This window comes from Lytechinus pictus, chromosome 2, assembly GCF_037042905.1.
Source record: "Lytechinus pictus isolate F3 Inbred chromosome 2, Lp3.0, whole genome shotgun sequence".
In the NCBI taxonomy this organism is placed as follows: domain Eukaryota; kingdom Metazoa; phylum Echinodermata; class Echinoidea; order Temnopleuroida; family Toxopneustidae; genus Lytechinus; species Lytechinus pictus.
Window position 1 is genome coordinate 23,418,197 of NC_087246.1, and position 21,255 is coordinate 23,439,451.

The window sequence follows — 21,255 nt, forward strand, 5'->3', positions numbered from 1 at the left end:
TAGCTTCTTTCTTGTGCCAAGCTTTGATCGAAAGCTTGGTGCAATTAAAGTGATATTAAGAAGCTACAATTTCGTTCCTGCGTCCCCCCTAAATTCAGGTGGACCGCCCTAAAATTGTTTAAAATCGTTATGGTCCCCCCTAAAATTTTGTTTGTTCACCTTTTTTTTTGCTTGTCAAATGTTTTTCCTGTGTCCAACCATAAATTCCAGGTAGACCCCCCCCTAAATTTTTTGGCTTCCGCCGCCAATCAGCGGCGTAACAGGGGTCGGTGGCCAGGGGGGGCAAGAGCAAAAAATTTCCCGGTCATATCATCGTACGAACAGGCGTAATGGTGTAATGAGGCGACTATTTTGAGAAGGCCAGATATTGCGTATCGGGCAGAATTTATCTTTTTTAAAAAGGTTGCGAGCGAGCGAAGCGAGCGAGCAAAAATTTTGACCTTTTTAATACAAAAATCAAATTTTGTGATAGATTATGACATGATATCCAGACAACAATATATTTCACAGATCTTCTCTCTTTACATTCCTTTTTGTGGTCTGTACGCCACTGTGAACAGGATTCTTTGCGGCAGTAGCGTGAAGAGTGAAAAAAAAAACGATGGGCGCAGTATGGCACATGTGCTAAAAAGCTGCTTTATATAAGTCCCGAGCGAGCGAAGCGAGCGAGAAAAAATCACCTTTTCATCGAGAATCTACTTTTCTTTTGAGCTATATATTCAGTAAATAAAATCATATCCTACACTTTTCCATTGCTTTTCTTTCCTCCTTTTTTGTTCTTGATTAACTTTTTGGGACCATAGCCCAACCCTTCCATACGCAGTGCTGTGCGGTTGGGGTCTGGGACTCTTCCCAGAACTTCTTGATATCAAAGCCATTTAAACCTTGCAGATTGCCGCTATTTTAATCAAATCGCGGGCATATACAGAATATAGCTTTTACAAAACACATTTATTCAACCCAGTTGCTTAATAAACCAAGTCTATTGAGGGGGGCAAAACATAGCAATGTGGGGAAAATTTGTAAAAAGTCGCTAGCGTGCAAAGGGAGCTGGAAAAAATTGCATATTGAAATTAAATTCTAATTATGTGATAGATTTTTCCATTTTATTCAGCAAATTCATTGTCTCCATTCATTTTATTTTACGTTGTCTCCTGTAATTTCTTTTATTTGGGTATGGAACCAAGACCCCCCCCGCCTGTATGCCAGTGATTGAACGTGATTGAACAGGGGCGTTGTAGAGCCATTTGAAGGTCATAAATGAAGAGCCCCTACTGCGTGGGGTCTAGGGCAAAGGCTTATTTTAATAAAATTTAGCAAGCTTATATCACAATGTTGTATGTATATGCAGTCCTTCTTTTTTCCCGCTCTTTAATTTCAATCATCGGCAGCCCGGTCATGTTATTACTTTTTTTCTTGTCCCTTTTCTTTGTTTTCAAATTCAGCTTAACGTATTACATTCTACATTCGTTTCCCGCTATTGTTTGCCATTTTGCCATCTTTAAATTTATTTTCCACCGTGCTATTGCATTACATAGGCCTATTTCGGAATGATTTGTTCTTTCTCAAATGTTCCTTTTTCGTACATTTTCCCGCTTTCCTTCCTTTTCCATTAAAAAAGTTTTTTCTTCGTTTTCTTTTCACTTTTCTTTCCCTTTCCTTTTCCCCTTTCCCCTTCCCTTTTCTCCTTTCCTTTTCCCCCTTCCTCCCCTTTCCCTTTCTTTCCCCCTCCTTTTTTTCTTTTTCCCGTTTTTCTTTTATTTTCCCGGTGAAATCCGCCAGGGGGGGCAACTTGCCCCCCCTGCCCCCCCGCCTGTTACGCCACTGCCGCCAATGAGAAGCTATACAACCAATTTTGAGTCATTCATTCACTTCTAAATAAAAAAATATATAAAAATTATATAGGGCCTACATAATGCCAGCCAGGTGCGGATCCAGGAATTTCCTGGGGGGCACTTTTCTCCAGAAAAATTTGACAGGCAAAATTTTTAAAAAGGGTTAGCACTTGCACATATACGGTACTTTCGACTTTTTTTTTGGCTCTCAAACTTGGGGAGGCATGAGCCGGGTGTGCCCTCCGCCCCCCTGGATCCGCGCCAAAGCACCCCCTCCCTCGAGCTTAAGGTCACTTTGGTGGCGCGCCCATGCACGCTCTTTTATTATTATTATTATTATTTCATCTCCCCCTCTTTTCCCCCTTCATTCCCCCCCCCCTTTATTCCATCTTCCTTCTTTCCTTTTCTCATATACTTTTCCCCATTTTTGCGATCTCTTCTTCCTACGTTTTTTTCTCTCCTTTTTATTTTCATATATTTCCTCCTTTTTTGACTACCCGGGTCCCGTGCCCCACCCCCCCCCAAAAAAAAAAATATATATATGCGCATAGTGTGTGTCTCAATGAGGTGTCACTGAGAGTTCCCTGTGTTTTTGGCAGCCGTTTATTGTTGGACTTAGTTTTCTTGTATTGATACATTCATTTTGATTTCTACTTGATTACTTTGGGGGTTCGAAGAGCATGCGGCAGTGTTTACCCCGGGTGTTTACCCCCCCCCCCCCCATCACCATAGCGCGCCAATCTCATCCTATTTCTTGCTTTGTTATGAAGACCAAGACAAACCAGCCATATTGGTGGATATAAGTTCACACCCCGAATAGCACAGGCGCACAAAGGGAGCACGCAATGTGAATAGGGCTTCATGGCTCCACAAAGCAGCCGTCCCCGAATGTTTAATTACATGTAATTGGAAGAGTGCTAAAAATGCATAAGACTCCCTAAATAACTTTAGATTCTCAAATCGGCAACTGTATCTGTTCTTTCCAGGGTGTTTGACTTGGAGGAGCCAATTGGTTGAAAAGGACGACTGCAATATCACATCCTTGCTGTAGGGGTGATAATGGTGCATGAACAGCGTATCGGAACAAATCGCCTGATCGGAACAAATCGACTATGACGATCGCATCACACAACAAAATCCGGTACTAATCGACGGGTAAAAGAGCCGTCGATTAGTACCTCCGGCCCTGATCGACTGGCCGGTCCAAATCGCCTATGACACCGGCGGACAATTTGAAGGATGATTTTGGAGGGTCAATGTTTTATTCATGAGAATGACGTCAAAATACGCATAATGCACTTGTATGATTGGATTAAACGCTAATGTTTTATTCATGTACTCATGCATTAAACATTTTTTTCCGTCCCACAATTCCCTACGATATCTGTGCGAAGTGTCGTTCGTTTGGACTCTGCGAATTTGAAGTTTCTGAAACGAAATAGCTAGACTAATTATCTGTTTATAGAATTGATGTTCGAAATCATGGTTTCTGAGTGAACTTCATTGGAGCGGAAAATCTTGGAGGGAACATCAATACTATTCTAATGACATTCCATAGGAATAAAAGTAAGTTACGCTCATTTTCATGTTTTGATCTCACTTGCAAATTGTAATGTGTTTGCCGGGGTTCGGGGCTCATCCTGTATTACGCACTAGCTATGTAAACCTCAATTTCAATATTTCTTTTGCCTGACTTCCAAATAAGTGTACGTGTGATCATTGAGTTTCTCAAAAATACTATATCTAGGACTAGGGGTCTATAGACTGAGTTTGTCTTAGATCTAGACATTCATCGGAATGCTTCATGTAGGTCCAAAGTAAACCTTTATTTCAGTTTTATTGTGATTAGACAATTATCAGGGGTAGATGTGGACTTGTTTCCGACCTCCTGTTTTTTAGTAACGACAAACTGTCGATTTTAGGCCTATTCAAATTTAGGTCAATGTAGGGATATGGTCAGAGCGGGATCCGGCCTTTGATATCGCCGGTGCTAGCCGGCTAGCGAGATTGTCGATGTAGTCATGGGGTATGAAAATAGCGGGGACGGACTAGGCCCAAACTTCAAGCTTGAAAGTTGAAGTTTAGGCCTAGTCCGTCCCCTCTATTTCATCTTCATATGAATAAGTATAATTCTCAGCAGTTTCTTTTATTCAGGAACGCTTTACTTCAGAATAATCAGTGTTGAAATACGATTGACTTAGCATTAATGTCTGTTAGTGTTATGTTAAGTGTTACTTGTCTTAGTCTTAGATTTGAATGAAATGGCGTAGCCTACCCTAGACCTAAATCAAGTCTATTTGAACAGGATACCCTGGGCCCGGCCTGGGGTGGTAATTTGAAAACGTTCTTAGTGTTTACTTCATTCAAATGTGATGTGATTCTTAAGTTATACAGGCCCAGCATAGACCAGATTCAGCTATATACAGCTGTAGAAATATGTGGTTGGAATCATTTTACTTTTATAAACAGAGTGAGGTAAGCCTATGCCTCTATGTGATAGAGAATTAAGTTTCGGGTCCAGATAACTTTTTTGTTCTAGTTTGGAATATTCATTCATAGACCTGGGATATGGGCAGCTAGAAATTTTTAAAAATATTGTTTAAGAAGAGTAATTTTATTTATCTCTAAAACTCTCAAATCTAAATTGTCAATTGCAGATCCAATGGGATCAAGTTCTTAGCAGCTCACACCTAGTCAGAAGTACAAAATTGAGAACCATGCCGATCAGCAAGTGTTAGTTACAATCTAATGAGGAACAGGATATCTGAATGGAAAAATTGCAAGGTATGCTTACTGTTTTGATAATATACAGGCTGTATCTAAGCTCATCACCCCCCCAAAAAAAAATAAAAAATAAATAAAACCAAATAAATGAATATTTCCCCTTTTTTGGGAGGGGGTGGGCTATGGCCAATTGTGCTGAAACATGATGCGATATCATGTAATGTTAAAGTTCCATTGTGAGTTAATATTTGTTTGAATTCAGATTCACCAGTATTTCCATTTCTAACACTGCATACTAATTATCCATATCTCCTGTCTATACATGCATTTGCATAAAAAACCCAAGATATTAACAGTTATCACAAAATTCTGATAAATATTTGAATTAATTTGCACTCTTTATTTTCAAAACATACTGTAGATAGTTATATTGATATATGAATTTATCTGGATGTGGGACGAAAGTGACTGCATGTGCTAAACTTGTTTTATCACTGAAGATATAAAAGAGAGTTTACATCCTTTTTTTTTACTAAACTGGACTAGATGAGTAAAAATAATTTACAGCTTATTATGTTCTTTTCTCTTTTTTACCATGCAGGTTTCCCACTTCCTAAGCTGTTTAAGTACTGGTATCACAACATAAGTGCCAAGAAGAGATATGAAACGGTCTCAAAATTTTTGCTGGTGCCCCCCTCGATGCCGTGACCCACGGTACGCCACTGCAAGTCTTCATAAATTATGTAGGGTTATTAAGTTGCATTTATTGTTATCTTCATTTAAAAAAAATGTGAAATGGGTAACCACTGCAATAATATATAAATAGACTATATTTCAAAAATAGATTGAATTCTAACCACAGTGACAGTAGACAAATCAAATTTTGTTAATGATTCGCTAATGTATTGATTGGGGAAGGCACTCTTTAGGATTCTGGCATTGTGTCCCACCCCCCCCCCTTATGAGGAGTGCTCTCACATCAGTAGACTATTTCTTGTCAGCAAATTTGAAAGGAATTTACCAATTTTTTTGAGTGGCAAACTTTTGTGGAAGAAAATAAACGAATATCAAAGGTTTTTATGCTCTTTTATGGAATATTAACTATAGGCTCATCGAGATCCTTTGAATGAAATTTTAACAAACATTGTGCAATGTAGAAAAAATGTACTTAATCCTATTTTTGTACATTTATATACCCACCCCATACTACCCTTACCCAGTAACAGCCATTTTTAGCTATGCATTGCCTTCACTTTTTAAAATACAATTTAATGCTTGGTAGATGCTAATTATTATTTTTATGTTAATGTCAATGTTTTAGAAAATGGATTCCTTAATAAACATGTTAATTTTTAATTGAATTTTTTTATCTTGGTAATTTTCATTTATCAATTAATTGTGATGATGTATTGCTTCTGAGCTGTTATGCACAAATGGCACAAGATGTTGCACTGTACTGAAATGTGATGATGCCACTGTTACATGAGATCAAACAGCAGTCAATTAAAATATTATTCAAGAAAAATAAGGATAAGAGTGGGAAAGAAAGTAAATGACAGGAGAATTATTTGCTTGTATGCATATAGTTATGTCAGTTTCTGAGAGAGAGAGAGAGACAGACAGAAAGAGAGAGAGATGGGGGGTGAAAGTTCAGTTTGTTTTGAAAGAAGCAATTATAAGACCTTACTGTTCATAACGGGGGGGGGGGGGGCTAATTATTTCTCCAAATTTTTTAAACCTGCATATAAAATTCATTTTTTCTTTCCAAATGAAAATTACACCAGATTCATTTTCAGTTGAAAATAAAAAAAGAAATAGCCTACGATCGGTTTGCTCTCTTGCCTATTTAATTTTGAGAACCCCCTCCCCCCTAAAATATGGTATATACCTAGGTCATGATTATTGATGTTTGACATAGAAGTCGCCATTTAAAATTAAGTGCTCCGAGGACTGCTATTCATAATAGGACTTATATTGAAGACTACAATTATGGAAAAGAATTCGATTTGTTATTATCTTTGTTTATATTATGAAAAGAGGTTCATTTCGTTTTCTGCAATAAAAAGAAAAAAGGGTTCCAGAAACTTAAAGAGATGTCATCGTATATGGCAACATTTTCTTTGGGAACCTCCTCTGTAATATTTTTTAGCAAAGATCCTGGCCATTTGCAGCTAAAACAAAGCAAAGATACAGTAATAATCGTAACAAGCAATAACAAATAGATCATTAAAATAGATGAATAATAAAACTCTGAGGAGGAAAAAAACAAATGATCTGACATGATGTAATCACTGACAGACACCATAAACGATATTAATCAGGTCGCGCATTATGCTAATTAGTGACAAAATACTAATTTACATACTTTTACGCTATGCGCGAAGGACGTTCCGTGACCACGCCTTCATTTCGCTGGTGTACCAAAACAGTGGCGGTGTCCATAGGCTTGTATACGAAAAATGGGAGCAGTGTGCACTTTTGACCCTCCGAAATTTTCTTCAATTCTGACCGGATGCAGAAGCGGAGTTTCACCCCCCTGGTTACATCGCTATAGCACGCCCTCTGCGGTACCACAGCATTCTGTATCCAAAGCGAATCCGTCTCTTGCTGATGATTGTTCTTGTGGTTGGTCTTTCAATTAGCTTTGGACGAAAGATTCGTGGCGCGTTTATTAATCACTGTGATTTTAAAAGTTGATCCGAGCTGTACACAGAGCAAATTCTGGTCACGCATGCAGTTCTTCCTTGTTGCTTCATCATGCTAACAACTATTCTTAACATCCGAGTTCTATTTATTGTACGGGAGCTGCAAAAAAACGGGACAATATTATGATTCAACGGTCGCTTGAATCGCTCGATTCGCTTGAAGACAAACAAAGAATTCCGCCAAGAGATACAAAAGTGCAATCTTGATATTCACTATAGTAGGAGCTGGCTTCATAGCATGGATGTCATACATCGTAATGACAATAATATATCTCATTAAAGTGTTTAGAGAAATAAACAATACGACTATACGTCTCTCTTTTTATGTCATACGAATGTCTGTGCCGACAACTAATCTTTTACTGCCAGGAGCTCCCATTCCTGCACTCCTTTTTTTTCTATCATGATGATAGGCAGACTTAAAGCGGTCGACCCTCTGACTTCTTTTTTTACTCTTACTTTGTATGTGTCTGGTATGAGTAGTCCAGGTTTTATTATTTTTTTTTTTTGGCTATAAATCTAGGCCTGAAAGTAATTCACAAAATATTTTACTTTCCATGTTTGTATTTGTGAAGATATCTCAATACTTAAATATACGATTGTTATCAACACATAATAACCTATTAATGTTATGAACGATTTTAAGGATATAAAAATTTGCTCCCTGAATGTAAGGGGATTGAGTAACGATTTTAAGAGAAGGTGCATTTTCAACTGGATCAGGACTCTTGACTTTCATCTAATACTATTACAAGAAACCCACTCGACAACGAGATCAGAGCGAAGATGGAAACACGAATGGGGATACAAAATATTATTTAATCACGGAACATCAGAAAGTGCCGGAGTGTGCATTCTCTTCAAACCATCTGCTTCATTTGACGTTGTAAACACTGTTAAAGACGACCACGGAATAATTCTACTTAATGAAATGATGTTAACAGTTGGAAATATATACGGTCCAAACAACGACGACAGTTCTTTTTTCGAAGACTTACATTCTCTGTTATTTGAACATTGTGAAGAACCCTATGTGTTAGCAGGATATTTTAACATATACGGTTTTGGAACCCACAAAATATAAATTCCCCAAAGCTTTCCAAAACCATCCAAGATGTAAAAAGGCAATAATGGAAATAATTGATGATTTTGATTTACTGGACGTTTGGCGCCATACTCATCTACCAGACAAGAAATATACATGGATGTCAAAAGATATGAGATTCAGAAGTAGAATTGATTATTTCCTCATTTCTCAAACCTTATCGTCCTCTGTTGTAACAAGTGACATTACCTATGGTTATAAATCAGATAATTCGTTGGTATCACTAATTCTAATAAAATCTATTACTTAAAGGTGGCCAGGTTTCTGGAAATTGAATACCTCTCTTTTAGCTGATACTGATATTGTTAAGAAAATTAAAAAAGAAATTGTTTCGGTTTTGAATGGAAATAGTAATCTTCATCCATTACAACGCTGGGAATTTTTGAAGTACAAAATAAAACAGAAGATAATACAAATTTCAAAAGAAAAGAAAAGTGAAGACCAGGAGAAAATGAAAAGTTTAGAAAGAGAAATCAATTATTTAAATGATATTATTAAAAGTTGTGTGGATAATGAATTAGCAAACAAATAAGAAGAAAAAATAAGAGAATTTGAAATATTACATGAAGGTGTTGTACGTGGGGCACTCGTGCGTTCGAAAGTGAGATGGATCGCAGAGGGAGAGAAAAATACCAAATACTTTGCAAACTTAGAAAAAAGAAATTACCAACAGAAATGTACATTTCGGCTCCAAACAGATACAGGTATTATCTTTAATTCAAAAAATATTCTTGAAGAAGAAAGGACCTTTTATGCTAAGTTGTATTCATCTCAAGAGAACATTCTGAATAGGAATATATCAATCAAAAACTTAAATATACCAACTGTAAATGAGAATGACATAAATATGTTGGGATCAGTGATATCACAGAAGGAGTGTTATGATTCGATTATGTCATTTGCAAAATGACAAGTCACCAGGGAGTGACGGGTTGCCAATTGAGTTTTACAAGACTTTTTGAAATGAAATAAATCCTTTACTATGCTTAGTTTTTAATGAAAGTTTTGAAAAAAATATATTACCTCATTCAATGAGGAGAAGTATTATTACACTGTTGCCTAAAAAAGGGAAAAATATACTTTTACTGAAAAATTGGCGTCCAATCTCTTTGTTAAATAGTGATTATAAGATTCTCGCAAAAATAATTTCTTTCCGAATAAAAAAAGTAATATCACCTCTCATAAATCATGAACAATGTGGTTTTCTCAAAGGACGTTATATTGGCGAAAATATAAGACTTTTTATTGATATGCAAAATTATTGCAAAAAGCACAATGTTGGTGGTCTCGCACTCTGTATTGATTTTGAAAAAGCGTTCGATACAGTTGAGTGGTCTTTTATATACAAAACTTTAAGAAGGTTCGGTTTCAGTGAAAAGTTTGTTCGTTGGGTTCAACTTCTTTATGTTGATATTGAAGGTTGTGTAATAAATAATGGATACTCCTTAAATATTTTTGAAATACACCGCGGAGTAAGACATATCTCTTTATTTTAGTTGTTGAAATTTTAGGTTGCTTAGTTCGAGAAAATCAAGAAATATATCATTATACTGAAATGAAAATAAGTCAATACGCAAACGATACTACCATTTACCTTGAACCCAACGAACAAAACTTAAGAAAATGCATATCTGTATTAAATACTTTTAAAGAAATGTCTGGATTGAAAGTCAATGTTGAAAAGTGTAATGTTAATTCAACTTGGGAATTGTACGATGTATTTATGCCAAGACATTCCTTTTCAATGGCCCGTAGATTATTTTTCTTATTTAGGCATACAAATCCCACTGAGCGATAAACATACTTATTTTGATTTAAACTTTATACCAAATTGAATGAGATCAAATCTCTGTTAAACATTTGGAACGGAAGATCCCTTACATTATATGGAAAGATAGTAGTAATAAAAACATTGGTTATTCCAAAACTAATATATATTTTAAGCATTATTTCAGACCCACCATCGACCTTCTTTATCGAAATGCAACAGCTATTATTTATTTTTTTATGGAGTAAAAAAGGTGATAAAATTAAGCGTTCTCTTTTATACAATGACTACAAAGATGGCGGTCCAAAAATGTTACATTTGTCATGTTTTAATCAAGCACTCAAAGTATCATGGGTCAAAAGATTTTTAGATGATGATAACAATGGGAAATGGAAGTGTTTTTTTAAAGAATCTGTTCGTTTCATTGGTGAGAGCAAATTTACGATTTGGAATATTAGCAAAAGTCATATATTATTCAACCCATGTACCGAAACTTTTTGGAATGATGTATTGCGTTCATGGTCATATTACATATACTATCCTGTTAAGTTTAAGGAATATACTGTCGCAACCTCTGTGGTTCAATTTACATATTTTAGTCGACGGAAAACCTCTTTATATTCAAAGATGGTCCGAATCTTCTTTAAACACTATTTACGATTTTCTAACAGAAGATGGACTTTTTAAATCGTTTGAAGTTATAGTTGAAAACTACGGTTACACATCCATCATGATGTATAATTCATTATTATCTGCCATACCAAATGAATGGAAAGAATTATTAGAAACAAATACATAAAACAGAATACACCTTTCGAACGACGATCGATTACGTAATTTCCTTAAACACAAAAAAGTTTCTAAACTATGTTATTCTCATTTTATAAATAATTATACTTTGGACGTGTCAAAGGCAGATCAACGGTTTAAATGGGAAAACGACCTTTCACTGCAATTATCAAATAATGAAATTTGTAATTCTCGTTTTACCCTGATATACAAATCGTCAATAGATAACAAACTAAGGAATTTCCAATTTAAATTTATACACAGAAAAGTGTCAACAAATCGTTACTTATATAAAATCGGAATTTTTGATCAAGACATATGTGATTTTTGTAATGAACAAAATCAAACATTGATGCATCTGTTTTTTTGAATGCCAAATTGTTTCGAACTTTTGGAACGATTTGTGAACTTTGTTTACTTTAAAAAATATCCGTTCTTATAAGTTATCCAATTTAGACATTTGTTTTGGAACATTTGAAAGAGAGAATTTTTATTTGGTAAATACCTTAATACCATATGGCAAATATTTCATTTTTTCATGTAAATATAGCAAATCAATTCCTCTTTTTAAATCGTTTGTATGCACTCTGACACAGTTAGAAAAAACAGAACGCTACATTTCTTTTAAACATAATCGCTCGGAGTTTCACAGAAGAAAGTGGAATATAATTACTATGTAAGAGTAAAGTGTATAGATCCATTTTTTATAATTATATATGTTGCATATTATCTTCACCAATCAGAGTGTCTATCTATATGAATGTAAAAGAATCATGTATCTGTTTCTGAGATATCTTTGTTAAAATGTGAATTGCAAATAAAACTTATAAAAAAAATTAAAAATATTCAAATGCTCATAACTCTCTCATTATTTGTCCGATTTTTCTCAAACTTTCTTTGTTCTTATTCTTTGATTTTTCAGTTTTGACACAGGCCTACATATTCTAAAGGTTTCATTCCCCTTTAAATACCATCAGCCTACCCAATGGTCAAGAGGGGCTTACCAGAAATACAATATTAAGATCGTGTGGTCTTATAACCACCTTATATCTCACCTGGGTTGAGTGCAGCACAGTGTGGATGAATTTCTTGCTGAAGGAAATTACGCCATGGCTGGGATTCGAAACCACGACCATCTGTTTCAAAGACTAATCCACTGGGCCACAGCGCTCGATCCACTCTACAAGAAACCCCTTGGGCTAGTTATCGTTGAATCAAAGCGTTGTAATCAGGCAAAATGCCACCTTTCGCAATCCTCACGGACGCTAATATTAGGGTCCCCCAACACAAAAGTTGACGCTTAATCATACACTTGATTTTTAAGATTGATTGTACATTATAGTCAATAGAATCAAACGTAGAAAACTGCTCTACAATCAATGCTAAGATTTGTGTTATAGGGGGGTTACAGGCCCTACAGATCTGCTTTTCGTGTGCAAAATTATTTCCCGCGACACCCGCGCGCCATACATGCATGTATTACGACTGATGGTTGGAGATATTCGAAATGCAGGACCTAAAATAGAATATGACATGGATAAGAAAGTGGTTTTTCAACAAATCGAGTACATATTGAGTGAGGAAAACTTACTGAATTAAGGCTTAGATATAGATCATTACAGTCCATCGAATCGATATTGCATTTAATGTGGATTATTGGTGGATGACTGGCAATTGATTCCATGGGTCAGATCACCTCTCCAGCCGAACCCATTTCGCTTGCGTTGATATGTACACAGCGTATGCAATACGTTTGAACATGTGGGTTTCTTTTGTTTCTTTTGTTCACTCCTACACAAACGATACGCCTCTAGCACACGATGTAAAGGGTATTATGTTTTACTTTCCCCAGAAATGGGGGTTAGATTCAAATTCCGGGGGACCACTTCCATTGATGAGTGGATACCAGGCACGACCATGGGGTTTCGAAAAGTACCCTAAACAAGGGAAGCAAGTCTTTTCCAGATTATGAAAATGCATCTTTTAACAATTATTTGGCTTGTGAAACCCTACAAGTATTGGAAATATATCCCTTTTTTCAGTATTTTAATCATCGTTTTTGACACCTTTATAACGTTACAAAGGCCTATACGTAACGTATTTTAACACTCTTTCCCTTTTTACGCGTGGTTGCGCCTGGTATCCACTCTTCAATGAAAGTGGGCACCCCGGGCGGCCTCTCGAGCTCTGGGAGGAACCAAATGTGGATTTGGAAAGTCGTCCTAAATCAGATATATCGCTGTTACCATAGTAGCAACCAGAATTTTGCACACGAAACGCAAATTGAATGTTTCCGATCCAGATGCGAAACAAAAAAAAATCTTATGTCACACAATTTGCATTGCAGGAGAGAGTTTTAAGACCATGACGACGGGCCCAAAAGTCTCTTCCAAAATCAACTAACGTCGTAAATAAGCGTTCGCGTTCTTCCAACGAAAGGTCGGGAAAGGCAGTTTCCGCACCGCGACGCAGAACGATTTCAAGAGCACAGAAAATGTATTGTCAAATGCCCTTCATGACAATGAGCAACGACCATGCCTTTTTCGAAAATTGGTGAATCAAAACAGAACTTTCGTCCTGTTTTCTGGACAAAACGACATAATTTTATTTGCATTTTTTTTGTCTGCTCAGAAACTTAGGACGAACATGAGGAAACTGCTGTTTCAGGTTACCAATTCTTGACAAAGGCCTCCCAACTATTCATCATCATTCGACGGACGTTTTCAATACATTTACTGTGTTCTTGAATTTGTTGTGTTGACGGTGCGAAAACTTCCTAAAACCAAATATGAAACGCAACTCTAACTTCGACCAATCAGATCAGTGCATTTTGGAATTCTTTTTTAACTGGGTTTAAACGCAACTCTTATGCAATAGGTCTCTGCTTTCATTAGCTTCCAGGTTCCTCAACAATTCTTATCTTTCTTCATTCACCTAAATTAGTATTCCAAACACATGTTTAGATTAAAAGATATATGTATTGTTTATTGTAAGCACCCTTTATTTTAAATATAAAATGTATACAAAACACACTTAATGACATGAAAAAATAGGCCTATTACATTAAAATACATGATTTGAATTAAGCTTTTCGTTTCTTTCCGGGCTAGACATGATTATAAAGCTTAAATGTGGGACTAAGTTTTATATAAGAGGCAATAGATATACATATATAATATGTATTTATACCGGTCGTAGAAGCAAGCAGCAGTTTCTGCGCGTAATTTTACCATAGGAATAAAGGAATTCAAATTCAATCTAAAACATGTTGAATAAGACATTTTTACAATATTTTGACTCTATTTCGCAAGCGGTAGGCTTGGCTTGTGGTTATCGAGCTAGAGGTATATCGTCGGCCACATGCCAAAAGGGCCTAAACCCAATTTGGGGGTAATTTGAGTTATTCATATCATCGTGTACATCTTGACATGCTTTTTAAAAGGATGTCCTTAATTTTTCAAAATTCGTTATAATTGTGAATTCCATAAAGCCCTTAACGAGTATCCCGGCTTTTCCGTCTTCCAAAAGGGCCTTAAATAGGGTGACATTGAACCCAAGGGCATTACCATACATAATGCATTACAACGGACCTTTTGGCACAATGATATTCATCGCGCCTGCTTTATATTTCTTTATACTAAAAAGTATATTGTGTGCGTACAATGTTTAAGGGCCTTTTGACGAAGACGAGTGGCAGTTGATGCCTCAAAAGGCGTAACCGTAAATACGCTTCAGTTACGGCCCTTCTGGCATATCTGGCGTAAATATGCTTCGGTTACAGCCCTTTTGGCATACGCTTCACTCAACAATATGACAAAAGGCCCTTAACGCGTTTTTTGCTCATAGCATGAAAATTTCTCAATGTTTTTCAAAAAATATAATTCAATATCATGTAAAATGTAATAACTGAATATAATCTATCGAAATTGACCTCCAAAACGAAGTATAAAAATTGCTTCTTAAACAAGCCAAAACTTTAAACGCGATTATCTCAGAATGACAAAAAATAGATATGGCCCTATACTCTCATGCTACGTTACACCAGTGAAACTGACTCCAGGGTCACATCTTATACAAAGAGATTGATCTAATCAATCTCAACTCTATGTAAATCCATCAATGTCATAATTTTTCATATAGAAAATTTGCATGATGTCCTTGTGTAAATAAAGAGGAGCATATATATACCGACTTGTTAAGAAAAAACAATGAATGCATGAATAAACATCATATCTAGGGAGTATTTTAAACGAACTTGCATATATAGATGTTGGTGTTGTTGGCTTTCCATAGTTGTGGTTGAGCTGATCAATCGTAACTCTTTAGACAGTGCCCCGATCGCCCAAAGCTATACTGGTTATTTCCAACGACATACAATCGGTCGGTTCAGAGTCAATTTCGTTTACTGTAGCATGATTAAGTCCCACATGAACCTATTAACTCGAACTAATTATACAATGTGATTAATACAGAAAACATAAGTTATACCTAATATCATACATCAGAGTCATGATTGGATCACTGGTGTAGAGATTCGGGGGTGCTTGGGGCCATGCACCCCCCCCCCCCGATCCACCACCAAGAAAACAAAATGAGTAAAAGAACGTAAAGGGGAAAAAAGAGTAAAATATGATATCACTTTCTAAATATATTGTCAAAACCAGTCACAAAATTAGCTTATTTTATTAAGGGGGTTAATTAATATTGCTCGCTCGCGACTTAGAAATTTCGCTGCATACTAGTACGCCATGTTTGGCCCTCTCAACCTTTTTTGGTTCATAACGCCACTGTGATGGATTCTTCGTCGCATAAAAGAATTGACGGCAGTGGCGTACCTAGAATTTTCCACAGGAGGGGGGGGGGGGCAAAACCGTCCGCCAAAAAATTTGACAAGCCAAAAAAAAAAAAAAAAAAAAAAGTCTTCAAGCTCGTCAGGGGGGCAATAAAGGTCTTCAAGCTCGTCAGGGGGGGGGGGCAAAAAAAGGTCTTTCAAGCTCGTCAGGGGGGGGGGGCAGGGATACGTCCTTTGCATGCATGGGTTGTGGCTTGTCAAGGGGGCAGACTGCCCCCCCCCCCCCGTAGGTATGCTAGTGATTGACGGTTACTGCTTGGACTCCTTGATCTCCTTGGCCCATTGCTTGGACTCCTCGTATATCTGATCGAAGAGGTCCGGACCGAGTCGTGTCCTGATGCGATCCACGTACTCCTTCAGTTTGGGTCTATCCTTTGTGAAGTCATAGCCGCATACATTTGTATCCAAAATCTAGAAAGAGAGAGGGGGAAAGGGGGAATGGAAGCAGAGGGAGGGGGAGAGGGAAAGAGAGAGAGGGGGAGGGGGAGGGGGAGTGGAGAGAAAGAGAAAGAAATTAAGTGGAGCTTACGACTAATGATCCTGTGTGTGTAGGCCTACAATTTGAATAAGATCATCATCATCATAATGCGATTGATTAATGTCAACATGTTGCCCCCCCCCCCCCATTCTGCATACAAACCCCTTTTCGATTAAGTTAATAGAGGGCTGTGCATCAGGCTCTTTTTTTTTTTTGGGGGGGGTAGATGGTATGGGTGGAAGATCCATAATTGCTGGACGTTCTGTGAGAGGATGTGAAGTGTGTCTCTCTCTTCTCTCTCTGGAAGTTTTGGATAGTGTAAATGGGCTCAGATGCAAAATAGTGATCTTGCCGACTTTTGTTGCAATGCCGTAGGCTATATGGTACTGGATTTTTAAAATATTAATTCCAAACTACCTTTGGTTTGGGGTGAACCGTTACGGCACCCCCGGCCATCCTAAATAGCCCTACCCCTTGGCTCTTACGTATACCTGCTCACGCACACACTGAATGATATCCAATATGTTTTGGTTATCATCGGAGAATGTTACACAGTAAAAAATAATAACAACACATTGTTTAAGCATGTCACTCTAACAATACGTTGTTTAAACTTTTTCGTAATTGTTTGAACTTTTTAAACAACTTGTTTAAACAGTTGCTTTAACAGTTAAAAAGTTTTTTTAAGTTTGAATAATAGTTGTTAGAGTGACGGGCTTAGACAACGTGCTTAAAATTTTAAACAGCGTTTTTGCAGTGTGTGTTTAAAATACTGAAACCGTGCGAGAAAGTGGAGAAAGTGAGTAACAAAGAGTTGGATGGTCAAGTTGTGTGTTACCTCATTGACGGCTAAGGCATCTGCAACACTGATCTCGTCGCCACTGATAAAGGGTGTGTTTGAGATGAAGACCCGCTCAAAGACATCGAGAGAAACATTGCAGAACTTCACTTGCTCATCGATCCTCTCCTTAGGCAGCGGTTCAGGTACGAACAACTGTTCATGTTTTAAAGAATAATACAGCGCGTGTAAATAAAGGTAATCCAAATCTAATAATGATATGAGATTATTGAACACTAATTTCTTAAAATTAGCTGAAAATGGAAATCAACTCATCAGCTTCTCCATTTTACCATACTTGTACCTCTGATACTACACATTGAAAACATTTTTTTTGCCTGACATGCTGTGAGTAAAGTAGTACGAGTATCATCGTACAATTACATACACCCCTACACACACACCCTCACCCACTCACACAAAAAGGAAAGCATAAAAATTTACTTTACTATACTAGACACTGAATACAGCTGAGAACAGAGGACTATTGAAATGTATTTGTATGTGCAAAACATGCTTAAAGGTGCACGAACTGCATGATCCGAGGATGTACTCGATTGTTTGTATTTCGTCGTATTAAATGTGAATTTCGTTAGTCTTTGCTAATTGTCAGTGTGGGTAAGTGCACCCGCACCCACACACCTCTCCCCTCTCCTACTCTATACACACACACACTTCCCCACATACAATCTCTCTCTCGCCCTATATATATGTATATATATATATATATATATATATGATTTAAAAAAAATAATAAAAATAATACACACTATTTTCTCCACGAGCCCGGAAAGCGGTTCCCTCATCCCTTGGTGATGAAATGAGATGTACTCGTCGATCTTAGCCCGGCGGCTCAGGTCGGCAGGGTACCAGTGATCCGGATATTTATCTGGAAATTTAGCTGCTAGGTACCGGATGATTGCGACACTACAATGAATGAATTTGAAAACATTAAAAATGCTGTAAAAAAATCAGCTAGATGTTTTTTTTGTTGAATAATTATCTTGCGAATCTTAGACCATGTCTTAACATTGGCATCCTGCCCAGACCCTGCCCCCCCCCCCCTTTGTCTTAACCTTTTTTGTCAGACGGTGTGAATATTTTATATGAAAACTCGAATTAAATACAAGCATTGACTAGCTTTGAAACAAAGCAATTCATATTCCTCTTAAATACAAAACTCAAAAAAATAAAAAAAATAAACGTTAAATCAACAATTGAAATGTTGGAGGAGTGACAAGTCCAAGTCTTATTTTCAACCTTGCATCAAGCTGAAGCCAACAATAGATATTAGCGGTAATTAAATGCAGCATTTAGAACATGTAGAAAAGGTTGCCACTCCTTCAAACTTTCAATTGTTCCTTTAACGTTTCAATTTTTAGAGTGTATTTCTTTCATTTCATTTTTCCGGTTTGTTTTTAAATTATTTTAGTACGATGTTGATTGGTTCAAGTTAACATTCATTAATTGGTATCAATATCACACAATATTTTTACACAATGAATTTACATGTAATGCCATTCTTCTCATTCTTCCTCTCTTTCCCGCTCTCTCCATTTTCGAACTTCTTCCCTCTTTATTTCCCTTTCCTCTCTCACTTTCTTTATGTTTTCTTTATCTTTTCTTGGATATCAGTCTCTATATTCATTGTCAAAATATCTATCCGAATGATTCCTATGTTTATTGTGTATATTTGTATATAATTTACAAGCTGTTTCTTTTTTCTTTTTTTTCTTTTTGACGAAATACCATTTTGTTTTTGTTTATTTGCTTATATACCTTGTATCGTATATTTGTCTTGTATCATTTTGTACTTCTTGTTATGAACAAAATGCTGGCAATTGCCAGTGAAGTTCTAATAAATTCAATTCAATTCAATTCAATTCACGTCCTATTTATGTAATAAGGTGTTATCTTTCAAATCCGTGATATATCACTCTAAATTCCGATGATTTAAAATAAGTCAAGATCAGCTCTAACTACCCGACTACAGATTTAGATATAAACCTAAAATATTTTAACTTAGATCTTTTGAAATTATTTTGAGAGTTAAAATAAATCCAACATTCGGCTTGTCACTTTTCCGACAGCCCACCTAGTTCTATTACAAATCCTTGAAAATTGTCAGAACACTGAAAGATAATGTTCTTGATAACATAGAATTTAGAGTGTTAATGAATATTTACCTCTCTGATATGGATAAGCTCCCGTCTTTCATACCAGGTACCTTCATCAGCGGACAGAGACTCGAATATTCGGGCTTCTTCTGATCCCCTGAATTTGGAGGGGCGGGTGGGGGGGGGGGTGTAGTGGGGTAGTGGGGTTATAGTGGAGGGATCGAATGATAGAGAGCGGCCAAAGAGTTATTATTTTGAAGGATTTTATATGAATTAATATAAATCACAATATAACATGAGATACTAAGCCGAGGCTTGTCTCTGGGCCAGAATATTAGAATAAAAATGAGAAGAGAATAAAGGTTACTGAGTAGGAAGATATTGATCAACAATATAACATTTTATTTGTTTGATATATTGCCATATTTAAAGGCCAATTTTATGAAAGCATATATAAGTCTTTTTCCACGCCGTCCGAGTCTACCTTAATACTAGGGAGTTTTCACATAGAACGAAAAAAGGGTGACTGTTGATAAACTATTATTTTGTCAGACATTTCGAAAATTGTATAAAGTCAATGAACAAATACAACGCCGTGCTCATGATAAAGTCACAACTCTTTGCTGTACATACTGCATGTGTTGCCCTTTGGACCTTTCGCTTTCTAAACATCAGAGCTATGTTTATAACAATTGATTCAGCTTCATAGTATTGTACAAATGCTTGATAAATTGCTGCTCTTTTCCGCTAAAATTACCATACTTTATTTCATACCCCTTTTGGAGGTTTAGGGAACTTGGGCATAAAATCATATGTAGTCCATTTGGCTCATCCTTTCATGAAGCCTTTACTGGGTATAGGTCTTAATTTGTTAATCAAATTAGCAAGTAGAAGCTAAAAAGGACTCATTGACTTCCACCAATAAAACTGCACGGAGTCAATATTCCAATTATAACGTACATGGTTGTATACAGGAGTCCACTGTTTGTGAATTTCTCATCAAAATATAGAGGCATGCACCAGTATTTTTGCTACTTTTGTTACATTGCAGAAAGCTCACTTAAAAAAATGCAGAGTCTAAAATATCCGGTAAGTAGTTAATGCCAAGATGTGCAATGGAATATGCAGAAATATATGGGCACATATACTCTGAATATATCGAGTGTAACCAGAATCGTAGCAAAACAAATATTACATAAATAAGACTTTATAATTTCAATCATATCAATAACGTCTGATCCATGATCGGCATTGCTTATTTTCAATGTAATGTTACCCCAGCATAAACAGATAAAACAAACAAAACAGTGAAACCTTCTTTAACAAGGTCAGCAGTCAAGCCAGTGATAAGAACTTATTTGGCCTTACCTTTTAGGACATCCACTTTACTTATAATGTGTGGGATGGTACTGCAAGAGAGGAACATCACCACAGCCCTGCATGGCTGGGATCGCATATCAACGTATATTGTAGGCTCCATCTTGATGTATGTTGGTTGCACCCCGGACAAGTTCAAACTAAAATGATTGACCTCCAAAATACACGAAAACTATCATATAATGCTGATAGCAGAAACTGCGACAGAGAAAAACCAACAGTTTTCACCGCCAGGGGTCAATAACAAAGAGCGCACTCGGAGGGCAAAGTCGTTGACACTGGTCCCTTAATCACAAATATATACAATTGACTTTGAATAAAAACATAACAAACCATCCACACCAAATTAAGAAATTCGTCTGATAGAAAAAAAGAAACAAGCTCGCTTTACATTTCAAAAAATGGAGATTTTAGCTTTGAAGAAGTTCACTTGTAAAACATGTTGATTTTTTTTTATACCCCGCAAGTACAGGTTAATATTCTGCCACGGCTCATTACCTGATATATTGGTTGTATGTATGTGTTTAGATTCTAATTGTTTTAGTTTGTTCTGGATTATGTTACTTGTCACTTTTTTTTCTTCTTTTTTCTTTATCAATGTTTTTTTTTTAATTTCTGTTTGTTTGATTACGATCATGTCTAATTATGTAAATATTGTGATTTCTTT

General features: G+C 36.5%; 1 protein-coding gene across 1 annotated transcript; it reads right to left on the reverse strand.

Annotated features, from left to right (window-relative positions):
• Nucleotides 1–13,887: 13,887 nt before the first annotated feature.
• Nucleotides 13,888–20,868, reverse strand: LOC129273534 (glutathione S-transferase theta-3-like). Its single transcript, XM_054910584.2, has 5 exons — nucleotides 20,580–20,868; nucleotides 19,281–19,368; nucleotides 17,865–18,021; nucleotides 17,095–17,250; nucleotides 13,888–16,189 (listed from the first exon to the last, which is right to left on the reverse strand). Exons 1-5 carry the CDS (start codon nucleotides 20,689–20,691, stop codon nucleotides 16,028–16,030), a joined length of 675 nt encoding a protein of 224 aa, XP_054766559.2. The 5' UTR covers nucleotides 20,692–20,868; the 3' UTR covers nucleotides 13,888–16,027.
• Between the last annotated feature and the right edge of the window lie 387 nt (nucleotides 20,869–21,255).